At 42.6% G+C, this 12,194-nt stretch overlaps 1 protein-coding gene across 3 annotated transcripts in view; it reads left to right on the top strand.

The window, feature by feature from the left end:
- Positions 1-12,194, top strand: part of LOC121892011 (FERM, ARHGEF and pleckstrin domain-containing protein 1-like) — a 57,453-nt gene that overhangs the window by 35,626 nt on the left and 9,633 nt on the right. The window contains exons 8-15 of one of the 3 annotated variants that reach the window (XR_006094256.1): positions 1,354-1,501; positions 2,199-2,294; positions 2,406-2,572; positions 2,673-2,741; positions 2,907-2,982; positions 3,404-5,102; positions 9,526-9,665; positions 9,972-10,059. Coding sequence is in view for 1 of the 3 variants with exons in the window: in XM_042404761.1 (XP_042260695.1) it covers positions 1,354-1,501; positions 2,199-2,294; positions 2,406-2,572; positions 2,673-2,741; positions 2,907-2,982; positions 3,404-3,614; positions 9,972-10,180; positions 10,654-10,743 (1,066 nt within the window). In the remaining 2 variants the exon portion in view is untranslated. Of the gene's footprint in view, positions 1-1,353; positions 1,502-2,198; positions 2,295-2,405; positions 2,573-2,672; positions 2,742-2,906; positions 2,983-3,403; positions 5,103-9,525; positions 9,666-9,971; positions 10,181-10,653; positions 10,744-12,194 lie in introns of those variants that run through there. The other 2 variants (XM_042404761.1, XR_006094255.1) reach the window with 2 other exon arrangements.

The following is a 12,194-nucleotide window of genomic DNA, read 5'->3' on the forward strand; positions in this document are numbered from 1 at the left end:
CATAATTGAATACTATACCAGTTATTTTCTTGATTAATTGTTTTGTCTATAAAAGGTCAGAAAACGGTAAAAAAAATGTCCATCATAATGTCTTAAAGCTCATGATGATGCCTTCAGATGTCTTGCTTTGTCTGATCATCAGCCCGAATCTCCATCATAAGGAAAACATGTACTTCTAAATATAAGAAATTAATAGCAAGACTGTACTAACAATGTAGGTCACTCTAGCGCTGTTTACCTGGAAATAGCTGGTCAAGATTATCCCTGCTTGGAAAACAATACTGAGCTGCTTTAGTCTGACTGGGGATCAGTTTCTAGGTGGCATTAAGCTATAAGGTGTCAGGAGAGAGATTGTTGTTTCACGTAAACACAGAGCACATATATTGTACCTCCGCAGTCTCACACCAGATGTTTATTCAAATGTGCACTCACACTAACAAAAACACACACCCTTTACACAATTACACCACACCAATTAGCCTCTCTCCTGCAAAGATATTTATCTCTTTAACCACAACTGCACACACACACACACACACACTTCTAATCTCTTCCCCGCAGAGGTGGCTATCTGCAAACATACCACTTGGCACTCGCTATATGCCCCCTGTACCCCCCCAACACCACACACACACACATATATATAAAACACACAGCACTGCTCTCATTTGCATTCTAGCTGTGTTTCCCCCACCGCTGTTTGCAAATACATGACAAATGCTTTGTATGTAGATGTAAATTCCCCTTAAAACCTTTTGTTTAACCACAGTTAAGAGCTGGAAACCAAACCACTGACATGTTGGTTATTTGTCACGGTCACACTGCAGGCTCCTTCTCCACCCACCTCATACCTCTAATCCCTCAAACCCTGCCCCCCCCCCCCCCCCCCCCCCCTCAGCCAACACAGGAAGGAAGTGGCTAATTCAGCAGCTCATACAGGAAACAGGAAGCTATTTTCAGATTTGTGAGGAAACAAACTTCTTTTGTGGCAGATTGTTTTTTTTTTCGCCCTCTGTGGGCATCTCTGATCCTGATCCTGCAGTGTATTTAGAGACAGTAAATTCATGACTTAATATGCTAAAACCAACTGGAATGGGCTAACATCTGGCACATGCAAACAATAACACATGACAGCTTATTTAAGGATACTGAAAGGAAAGTGCACTAAAATATCCCCATGGTTGTTGCCATGGTAACAGACACCCACCCCTGCTATGAGAGAGTATTGTTGCCGAACAAAGAGAGAATAAACTATTTTTTTCTCGCTTCTGCTTGACAATGAGTTAGATGACAGGCTGCTGATTGATTTGTTTGTTGATTGATGGATAATTGATGGGCTGATCTCCTCTGCAGCGGACAGACCCCAGCAGAATCAGACTACCAATTGCTGGAAATCGCCCGGCGGCTGGAGATGTACGGCGTTCGTCTCCACCCGGCCAAGGACCGCGAGGGCACTAAACTCAGCCTGTCTGTGGCACACACTGGGGTGCTTGTTTTCCAGGTAAAAGCGTTAATAACTGGCTGCAAATCTCTGTTTGAACAGACTGGTATGAGCTGTAAATTTCTTAATGTCTTTAATGTCTTCTGGAAAAGGGGAATACATAATATTTTGTAGAGATCTGTTTTGTGGTTCATAGGCTATTCTTGTTTGGCTGCAGTTTTTGAGTTATTAATCTTAACTTAATCAACTCCAATCCATGTTTGGCATCCGATTCTTGTAGTTTGAGTCTGCTTAGCAAAGTGTCGGTCAGCATTTTATGGTTTAATGAAGGCCATGCCTTGTTTGAAACTCATCTCACTTATGTTTGTAACAAAAGAAAAGATGCATCCTCTTTTGATCAGGCTGACTCCAATTAAGTCCTGACTGCGCAATTTCTTCATCCTGAAGTTTTCAAAGAGTGCTGCGATCTTGAAAATTCAGCTGATACGACAAGTTGCTTAATTAGTTCATGAGATTTTGTGGTGAGCCTCCACCCAGCTTCCCTCAGCTTGCAGAGAAGAATGTACTTAAGGGTTGGATGTGCTTGTGCTTAGCTTAATTTTAATGTGCCACAGCTCATGTATACTGTACTGGGTGTCTTGATATTCATTTTGGAGCATAAAGTCTATATTGTTGTTTTCTTGGAAGATGTCAAATTTTATCTTTTTTGTTGTAGTTTTCATTAATATTAACCAGTAATCTCTTCTTCTTTATTCAGGGATACACAAAAATTAACGCATTCAACTGGTCCAAAATTCGCAAGCTCAGCTTCAAACGCAAAAGATTCCTAATCAAGCTGAGAGCAGACCCTTCTGTAAGTTACTTTCTCTCATTTCTTGCTTCTTTTTCCTTGTAGTTTTATTCCTTTTTTCTATATGTATCCACTTATTTAAATATCTGTCATATCTGCCTCTGCATTTTCCAGCAAAACGCCCATCACGACACGCTGGAGTTTGCCATGGCCAGCAGGGATTGCTGTAAGATCTTCTGGAAGATCTGCGTAGAGTATCACGCCTTCTTCAGGCTCTTCGAGGAGCCCAAACCCAAGCCCAAGCCCATCCTCTTCACCCGAGGATCCTCATTCCGCTTCAGGTAAAAGCCGAAAAAGAGGACAGGAAGCTACTACATTTGCATGTGTCTTTTGTTTGTTTTTCATCATTTGCTTTCCTCTCTTTGTGTCTTGTACTTGCAGTGGTCGAACTCAGAAGCAAATCATTGATTATGTGAAAGATTCAGAGGTGAAGAAGGTTCCGTTTGAAAGGTGAGTGATTTGTAAAGCTCCTTTTTGAGTGCCGTTTCTCTGAAACACAAATCATTGCATGAGACAGACCCGACCTAGCAAGAACATGAAGCAGTAATCTAATTTCTCTGTTCGCTGATTTGTTGCACATGGTTTGACCTCATCTGTCCCCTCTCCTCATTTCAGAAAGCACAGTAAGATCCTGTCCAGTAGCAGCATGACCCCTCAGTCGTCTTCCTTCAGATCGCAAGTGCCAAAAGAGGTAATACATACTTTAACACCAAGAGACAATTATTATACCATACCTACAGTTCTTGTTTTTTTATTTGTTTACATCGCCTTTATTTTCCTAGTAAAGGCTGCACAGATTTATGGACTCTATTTTTATTACTTCTCTTTATCTTTCTTTTTCAATCTGGAGCTGCAATGTGGCCAAAAGTACAGACCAGTTTTTGTCCCGAGCGGCTCCAGGGAGTGAGAGTGTGTGAATGTGTGCTTTCTCTCTGCTCGCTAGTCCCTCAGGCAGTTCCCGTAAATACCAATTTATTCAAAGTCAGTAACTCAGTGTAAAAAGCCCAGTGAAATAAGAGCTTAAAAAGCTTTTCCTCAGCTCTCTCCTTTTCTCTGCTTTAACCCGTCACTCCCTTTTCTCTCTCTGTTCTGTCTTTTCCCTCATTTTGCAGAGTGCCACGTCTGTCCCATTAGCAGACCAGCCTGACTCAGCCAGACTGGGCCATCAAGCTGAATCTAATGGTTCAGAGGAGCTGGCAGCAGCCATATCCCCCACCAACGGTTTCCACGATATACAGGCGGCTCCCGTCTCAGACCCAATTCAGTCCCGACAGAACCACCACGGCACCGGATCAGCGCCGGACCAGCAGCTCCTCAACCCAGGTCCATCCTGCAGGGCAAACAAAGGCAGCAGCTCCTCTATTCCTTACATAGACTGCAGCGATATAGACAGTGAATGTGATGTGACAAAGAACAACAGGGTTACGAGGGGCTACAGCCACGCAAATGACAGCAATGAGGATGAGCCTTGTGCATACAATAAGCATGTGGGTAGTATTGGTCGCAATGGGGGGCAGCCTGGGAGTCTGTTCGGGGTTGTAAATGGGTTCTACCACACTAATCACCAGGGGCTGATGCAGCAGCATCAACAGCAGGGTATGATGGGGCTGCAGCAGCAGCAGCAGCAGCAGCAGCAGGGTATGATGGGGCTGCAGCAGCAGCAGCAAGGCATGATGGGGCTGCAGCAGCAGCAGCAAGGCATGATGGGTAACAGAAACACAGTAGATCAGTCTCCAGTATCAAACAAGTTCAGTGTGAGTCACGAGCTGACAGATGATGAAATTTTATCAAATGGAGGTTCTTATCAAGGCCGCCTGCCGCTCCACAGCACGCTGCTGGATGAAATCTTTCAGGGCCGAGACAAGCGAGGTGTGGCGGTAGGGCGACCGTTAGGAACCGGGACGCGCAGTCAGTGCTCAAGCCCGGTGATCAGCAGCTTCCACCACCGGACAAACTCGCTCAGTCACGCCGAGATGACGAACGGTCACGGTCAGCCTCGCTCGACCCCACGCTGGGATGATGGCGGGCATTATTTCAGTAAACGTCCAGGGGTGATGCCTGTGGAGACTCCCACTGTCCCGCCGTCATCCCACCCAACACCGCTAAACCACTACGGCAGCTACTCCCCAATCACCTCAAACCGCACACCACCACATTTCGCCAAACCGTACAACAACAACAACATGCGCAATCGCTCCGATACTGATCCGTTCATTCTCAGCCAGCTAACATCCACCCCCGTCCACCACCACGACCCACGTCGCTCCGGGTTGAACGCCCAAGCCCCTTGTTCTGCCCCGATGGAGCGAAGAATGATCATAACTAACGGCAACCATGCAGGGAACCTCATAGTTCCAGGTCAGGCGCGGTCCAATACAGTGCAGCGGCTGTTTGGCCGTCATGGAAAGCCCGGTAATAGTCCAGCTCATAACCACAACAATCTAAACCAGCCGGTCCAAATGATTGACGGCTCCACCAGCAGTGGCACTGACACCAGTGACACAGAGTCGGACACCGGGAGCAGTGCGTACAGCCAGCCGTTAATGTACGGCAACCCCGCCGCTGTCAGCTCCATGAATTCGGTTCACTCGAACGGCGTAAACTCGTCCCCGATGCCCCGCAGCAAGTTCTCCTTCGGGAGTCTGCAGCTGGAGGAGGGGGACAATGGTGAGGTCGAGGAGGAGGAAGGGTGTTACCGCTTCACTGAGGAAGATATAGGTGGTCGTGTTTTCAGCTGCTGAGGAGGAAAAGATCCGTGATGATGAGTAGTTGAGCGTCACTTTAGGCGTTACGATGCACCATAAATATAATGTAAGAATTGTAACAACATATCTAGTATATTATAAATGGAAGCTGGTTTTGTCTTCTTATTGTCTAAAATGTATCACATAGCTATAAAAATGAAGACCTTTAATAGCTGATGATTAAAATAGAGAACCTTATATAACCAAACACACATTTTAAGGTTCTAACATATTTTAGAAGTATGGGAATTTACATTTTTGACAAATTTCGTGGGCTAATTAACCTACTTTTCCATGCCACAGAGGCTTATAATTACATTTTGTATCTAAGCCCCATGATCTTTTGTATTTAGTATGCAAATCTCTTCACAAACTGCTGACTTAAGTCTAACTTTACTCATAGTATAAGTTTTGGCTGGCTGTTTGTCAAAGGGAGAATCAATTCGAAAAGTTTGGGTGCAATTCTGCCAGCTCTCTGTAAAAAAAAAAAAGTTAAAAGAATCAGCATAGGTACTGTTTTAAGGATTACAATGTGCCATAACTTAAACATAAAACTGTATATTCAGTGTAGATGTGTATGTGCAGATGAATAATACAGATTGTGTAGGGAAGTTAGGAAATTGTAGACTTTGTTGGGAAGAATATTTCTACAATTCTTCCTCATTTTCTATCAAGAGAAACACTTGATAGCATTGATATTATTCAATCTATTCTATTTAGGAGGAATTAGGATTATGCTGACTGTTTTGTAAATGAGAAAAAAAAAACTTTTGTTGTTGTTGCTGACGTGTTGAAGCAAAGAGAGATCGGTTGATTTTTTTTCAGTGGCGTTGACTGAAGGTGAAATGTGACTGAAAGCTGTTGAGCTGAGGATCTGCTGCCTTCCTGTGTCACTATATGCTAATATGACGACAGTATGTTTGTAGTAATAATGTTTCCTAATGTAGCATTTTCTCTAAATCGAACTTTTCTAATTATTTGACTGTTGTCTTGTGCAATAGAAGGGCTTTAAGATAATAGATAATTAAGGGATTTCAGTGGGAAGTCACGGAGGTTTAAAGAGGAACGTTGTTTATGTCAGATGTGATATACAGTTTGTGGATCGTTGACTTGGGAGATATTCCCCTTGAATTGTACAGTAATGTTCTTGGTAGCAAATGGATTGTACTTAGAATAATACACTTGACTCGGTAGGAAAAATGTGTTTTAATGTGTAAGCTATTTGGATCTGTTGTTGGAGGAGGAGGAGGAGAAGGAGGAGGAATGCTAAAGCTACCGGCCAGTTAGCTGACGTCCTTTTCTTCGGAGCACTTTTTCATACTTTCATTTGGTTTCTTGTCTCGTGGGGGCAACTTGCACTGTAATTTGTTTGTGGTAGAGACTTTTTGTAGTAAATCTTTTTTATATTCATCATTAGGGAGGACAGTGTCCCAACTATTTGCATAGATTTGTATCGGTGTAAAACGAACAGGACCATTTATATCCGTATTTTTGATAATATTACATAGTAACTGAAGCTGGGCTTTTTCAGACTTAATTTCTTTCTATTTTTCATTCTTTTCCGGTTGTACACGCATTTCCACACACTATGGGCAACAATCAAACATGCCAATCATCGTAAACTTGTGACCATCCATAGCTGTTTGCTTTGCTTGGCTTGCACTACAACCACACACAAAAAGTTAACTCGCTGTTGTCTTTATTTGGATGCGATTTTCTCCTCTGTTATGGTATCATTCTAGTTTTCGAAGGTGTGCTGGCCGTCCATCCCCGTCACTGTCATTTGCTGGCTGTGTGCTCACATGACTTTTTTTGGTACAGTATTTACAAGCAGTTCGAATTTATTAAATTACACTTAGCACACGTGCTAGAATCAGCACTAATTTCAGAAAACTGTATCAGGAATCTACAAGGTGACTTAACTTGTACTAAATCATCTGTATCTTATCAAACGTTGTCGCTTTCTGAAGCCAAACATCCTTTTCTTTGCTCAGAGCTTCTTCTTGAAACAAATGTTCATGCTTCATGCTTTGTAAATGTGCTGTTTTTAAGCATGTTTTCTGTTAGCTGGGAGGAAAGGGGTGGGAAAAAATGCGCCTCAACACTGTTTTCTCACAATTTCCCTTTCTTTTTTTCTGAATGCATGTCAACCAGGCAAGCAAAGCCCCTGCTTTTCTGTCATTCTGCGCTGTTTTTGCTCACTTTGTCACTCTGTGTTTCTGTCATGGGGCTCAAAATGGTTCCAAATGTTTGAGAAGCATCGGGTGCACTATTACGCAAACTAAACAACTCTAGAAATGTACTTTTTTTTTGTTTTTCATACACTCACATCTCTTAACTTGTGGGAGATTACAGCTTTCATGCCTTTTTTGATATTCCACCCTCATGATTAATTAACCGCACCCTGTCTTTTCAAATATTTAGACGCCATTGGTGTGTTTTGCCCTAGGTTTCCTCACTGTACACAAGGATGAAACAACGTTGACTCAGCTCCAGTGCTCTTTTTAAAACGGCGAGTGAGAAGGCGAAGGTAGACAGACACAAGTAAAGTTAAGCTTAACGCATAATGTAAGTGGAAAAACAAACAAACAAACAAAAAAAAAGATTTTTGAGAGTCACAGCATTTTATTTTCTGAGAAAAGTCAGAGGATTGTCAGAAGATGGACACACATGCACACACACACACGCGCACACATGCACACACGAATACTGAAGCTGAGTCCACCTTGTGTTTCCTTCCACTGCCTGTCACCGAATAGCACTTGCAGCAAGTCACTTCCATTGAGGCGTTTTTGTGATTTTTAATGTACTGTACATACAGTATCAGACTGATAGATTGTGATTTTGTACTCATATTGTAATTTGTATGTTTATGGAGTTAATTAAATCAGAGCCAAATTTGCTAGATTTACTCAAAAAAAAATGATTGTAGATTCTTCTGCGATGTTCACACTGTGATGATCTTATTTGACTGATATCAGGCTGCTTACAGTAAGTCTGACTGTTAAAAAAGGTGTAAGCTGGCGTTTTGGCATCACATCTGTGCTTCTCTTTCTGTTTACATAACACACTTGGTACTGACTTCTTCTTTTAAAGGAATAAACTGGCTTTTTGCCATTTCGTCTTCATTTTGCGATTTGAGGATTGAGGTGGCAGATTGACTTTTGCATGCATTGCGTTTATTTGATTTCTCATGCATGCCATGGCTGTTGCAAGAAGTGTGTGTCGAGTGCACGGTGCGTAAAATCACAATAAATACTCAGCATGCAAAGGTCAAACAGCTGCCGATCTAGCTAGCTCAGAAAGTCTTTATATTCCTTTACAAAAGAAAGAATTGAAATGACGCATACTGAATATATGGCCTAAAGACGCACTGACTCACTGGTTTTCTTTGTCACTCTTGTTAACACTTTGTATTTCTGCACACCTGTCCTTTTTTTTTTTTTTATTTTCATCCTCAAAACATCTACTGGATTTTTATTCTTGTGACTTCTCTGAGGTTTTGCTCTTTTTCTTTACCCTTCATTTTCTCTTTTTAACACTGTAACTGATTGTGTGCACTAGTGTCAATAAAAAAAAACGACCTTGTACGTTCGAAGAAAAAGGGACTCCAGAATTTTTCTGTAGACGGACACAGTGTCCAGCAACCCTCTGCCCCCACCCCTCACACACCTTCACCCACCCGCATACCCTCATCCTGCTTGACCTGTGACCCCTCCCTGTGTCTTGTGTTGTAGTAGTTAGACTGTAGAGTAGAGGCTGTTCGTTTCGTGCTCCGCCCGACGCGCACGGTTTGATCCGTTTGTCTGTTTGTCATGTTTTCAAGCATGTGTTAGCTTGTCTTGTCACCTGTGTTTATCGTTGTAGTAGTTTTTTTTTTTTCTGTATGGTGGTAAGTTCTTTTTATAGCACCCGTCACAGATCTGCACTCAGTGGTTGCCATGGTTTTACCCATGATCCAGTTTGGAAACTTTGCACCTGGGCAAGTATGAAGTCACAACTTAGTATTTGACCATGTAGTTAACCTCTGTAGTGACTCTAGCTGTAGTGAAAAATAGTCTTTATTCTTCTGTCCAGATCTTGGTATTTTCTCAAAAACCTGCCAGACTTAGATGTAAGTTATTTCAACTGCAATCATGCCAGACTCCTATTAAAAAACAGGTGATTTTAGGCAGCTAACACTGGATAAGAGATCATATCTGTAGTGCATTGTAAGGGAACTAAAAAAGCATATGTGGTCACATCATTTTTCTGTTAAATAAAACTAAAACTAGGTCACATTGAGTTACGAAGAGTATAGACGTGCTCATAACCGTATTTATTGTAACTTTATGTCTTTTACCTGCCCTTATAACTCACAGATATGCCCTTTTATTAAAAGTCTTGCAAGTAAACTAACTTGTATAATTCGTAACTTGTCACTAACCATCTACTTTTCATTTTCTTCTTCAAATTTATTCCCTTTCACTTTGGCTTTTGAACCTTTTCAGATGACGATCCAAATAGAGAAATAGAGTAGCCTGATTCAGACTCAAGGGATCCTGGTATTTTTGTCATGTGCCAAGCTGCCGGAACATGACACAGATTGATTTTGTCGGGTTGTCTAACCCTGAAATTCATTGCCATACAGGTTGGTTACGTATAGAGGAAATATTAATGGGGTATGTTCATATCTTCAGCTTCTAAATGCTGAAAATATGTAAGGGGGTGAATGTAGAAACCTTTTCCACCACTGAAAAGTGTGAAAGAGTGAAAATGTCACTGCAAGAATTAAATGATAAGGAAAACAAGTTGGCAGTGAATTTCATGCAAGTAGCTCAATCTGTTTTAACACTTATCCTCTCCTATCATCTCCCTTATCTCACTCTTTGTTCTATTCCTGTCCCCCGTCTCCCTCCCCTTTCCATTTTTCTCGGTTTTCCTCTCCTCCCCACAGGAAGCCCTGGTTCAGAGGACTCTCCGCTGGGAAGTCCCAGCGTGGTCGTTAACGGTAACGGCTCGGTAAATGGACAGGGGATGGGTGTCACCGCTGTCCTGGGTCCGGGTCAGAGTCCGGAGGGACGGCAGCTATCGCCGCTCACCAGCCCACTGCTCACTGACGCAGGATATGTCCGCAACGAGGATGAAGACGAGGCGAGGAGGAAGGTGGGCACGCAGACAGGGAAATTACAGAATTTCCTCAACCAAGTCACACACATTTCTATTATATTTACAGTACACAAATTTGATGATATATGGGAAAACCAGGACCATATTTTCCAGTCTTTTTCTGGGCTAAACAGAATGAAAAGAACAAGTTGAAAGTGAGAAATCCGCCTTTCTGTACTTTCACTATCTGCTTCTGAAAGCTTCTTAGTGCCGTACATGATGGAATAATAATCCCGTCTTCCCATTCTGTGCCATAAAGCAATACAGCAGATTTCCTGCTGCCTCAAAAAGTAAATGAGGATTGGTGGCAAAAAGTAAACAGTGCCAATGTCTTATGATTTATGTGTTGATTAAATAATGAAAAAATGCATCCAACATGTGTGAAGCTGTTTTCTGTAGAAAAAACAGAAATGTATCAGTGGATTGATGGATGGAGAGATGGATCGAACTTTCTTTCTGTTTGTGTCCAGAAGTTTCCTACAGACAAGGCTTACTTCATAGCCAAGGAACTGTTGACCACGGAGCGGACCTACCTCAAAGACCTGCAGGTCATCACAGAGGTAAGGAGGACATTTCTAACATAACATTTCTATAGTTTCTACATTTCCCCCTCCCCACACACACACACCATCTACTTATCTGTTTCTGCCTCATCTGTTTTCATGTCCCCGCTAAGCGTGAGGCCGTTCTCGTGCGGCTGACAGAAAAATCTTTGTAAAAGCCATCTGACCAGGAGCTCGTCTGGCCAACTGTAAACACATTCCCTAAAGTATACAGTCGTGCATAGCGCGCATGCAGGACTGTGAGCCAAGTTCGGTCTCTTTTAAAGCTTTAGTCTTGAGTCAAGGCTGGTTATTTCAAAGTCAGATGGGGACAGTGAACCGAAGTTGGTCGTTTTAAAGCTTATGTGTTGGGACAGTGAGTCAGAGAAGCCTAACTGTTGGGATCCAGATGTGAATTTGGTGTTTTTACAACCTGAATGTCGGGAAAGTGAGGTCATTTTGGTCTTTATAAACGAACTAAAGTTGGTTGTTGTCTTTGTTGTAATGTGACATTAATATTAAACTGAGGTTTCAGTATTTTGACTTTTTTATTCTCATCCCGAAAATGGGCTTTCATGTCCATTTAGTTTGGCCTTCGGCGAAAGACTGAGGCTCAACATCTGAGAGTTGCAGGACAGATGACAGATGAAAATATGGCTGCCAAGTGAACATATTGAAGTGACTTGTGCGAGTGTTTTTTAAATTACTTTCATCCTTTTTGTTTTTAAGAAGAGAGCGACACAAAAGTGCTAAATGATCTTCATTCAGGCCATAAAACTTGTGTCTTGTTTGTTCTTTCTTGCTGTAAAACGCTGGATCCTAAATCCTGGGATAAAAGAGCAGCTTAATGTGGGTCAGACTTTGCTTTTTACATGATTCCACTTTACTGTCTGTCTGTTACCAACAAAAAAAGGGGAAAATCAGCAGCAAAAGCCTGAATAGAGACCACCAATGGGGAAAACACAGGTTCAAGCCCTGTGTGGCAGTAAGACCCCCATCACCTTGACCTCTGTCCTCGCTGTGGACTGGAAAATGAAATTATATTTCCCCTCTCTTCTTGTCTTTTTCTCCCTCTCAGCTGTTTTCTTCTCAACAGTAGTTTCCACCCTCTTTGATGTGGGAGGAAGGCGTGTGCTGGCGCTTTTTTAAAACCTCTTAAATATTTTCTTTGGCTGGCACCGCTGAGGCCTGAGATCCCACACCCCTCCCTCCCTCCCTCCCTCCCTCTCTCTTTCCCTCCCCGTCACCCTTTCTCACCGAGTCCCTCTGTGAAACAGCTGGCCGGCCTCCTTTCTGCACTAGCTGTCATAATCGTGAGTGATTTACTCTGTAGAGGAATTCAACACCTCAGTGTCAGGGGTTGTGGTGTAGTCGCTCGGGGCCATGAGGATCACGGTGTGTTTGTAAGCTCGCTGACGGTTATCCTTGGTGCAGACAAATGTGATTGCGCTTTCAAGTCAAGTCACTCG

This window comes from Thunnus maccoyii, chromosome 24 (genome assembly GCF_910596095.1).
Source record: "Thunnus maccoyii chromosome 24, fThuMac1.1, whole genome shotgun sequence".
Classification (NCBI taxonomy): domain Eukaryota; kingdom Metazoa; phylum Chordata; class Actinopteri; order Scombriformes; family Scombridae; genus Thunnus; species Thunnus maccoyii.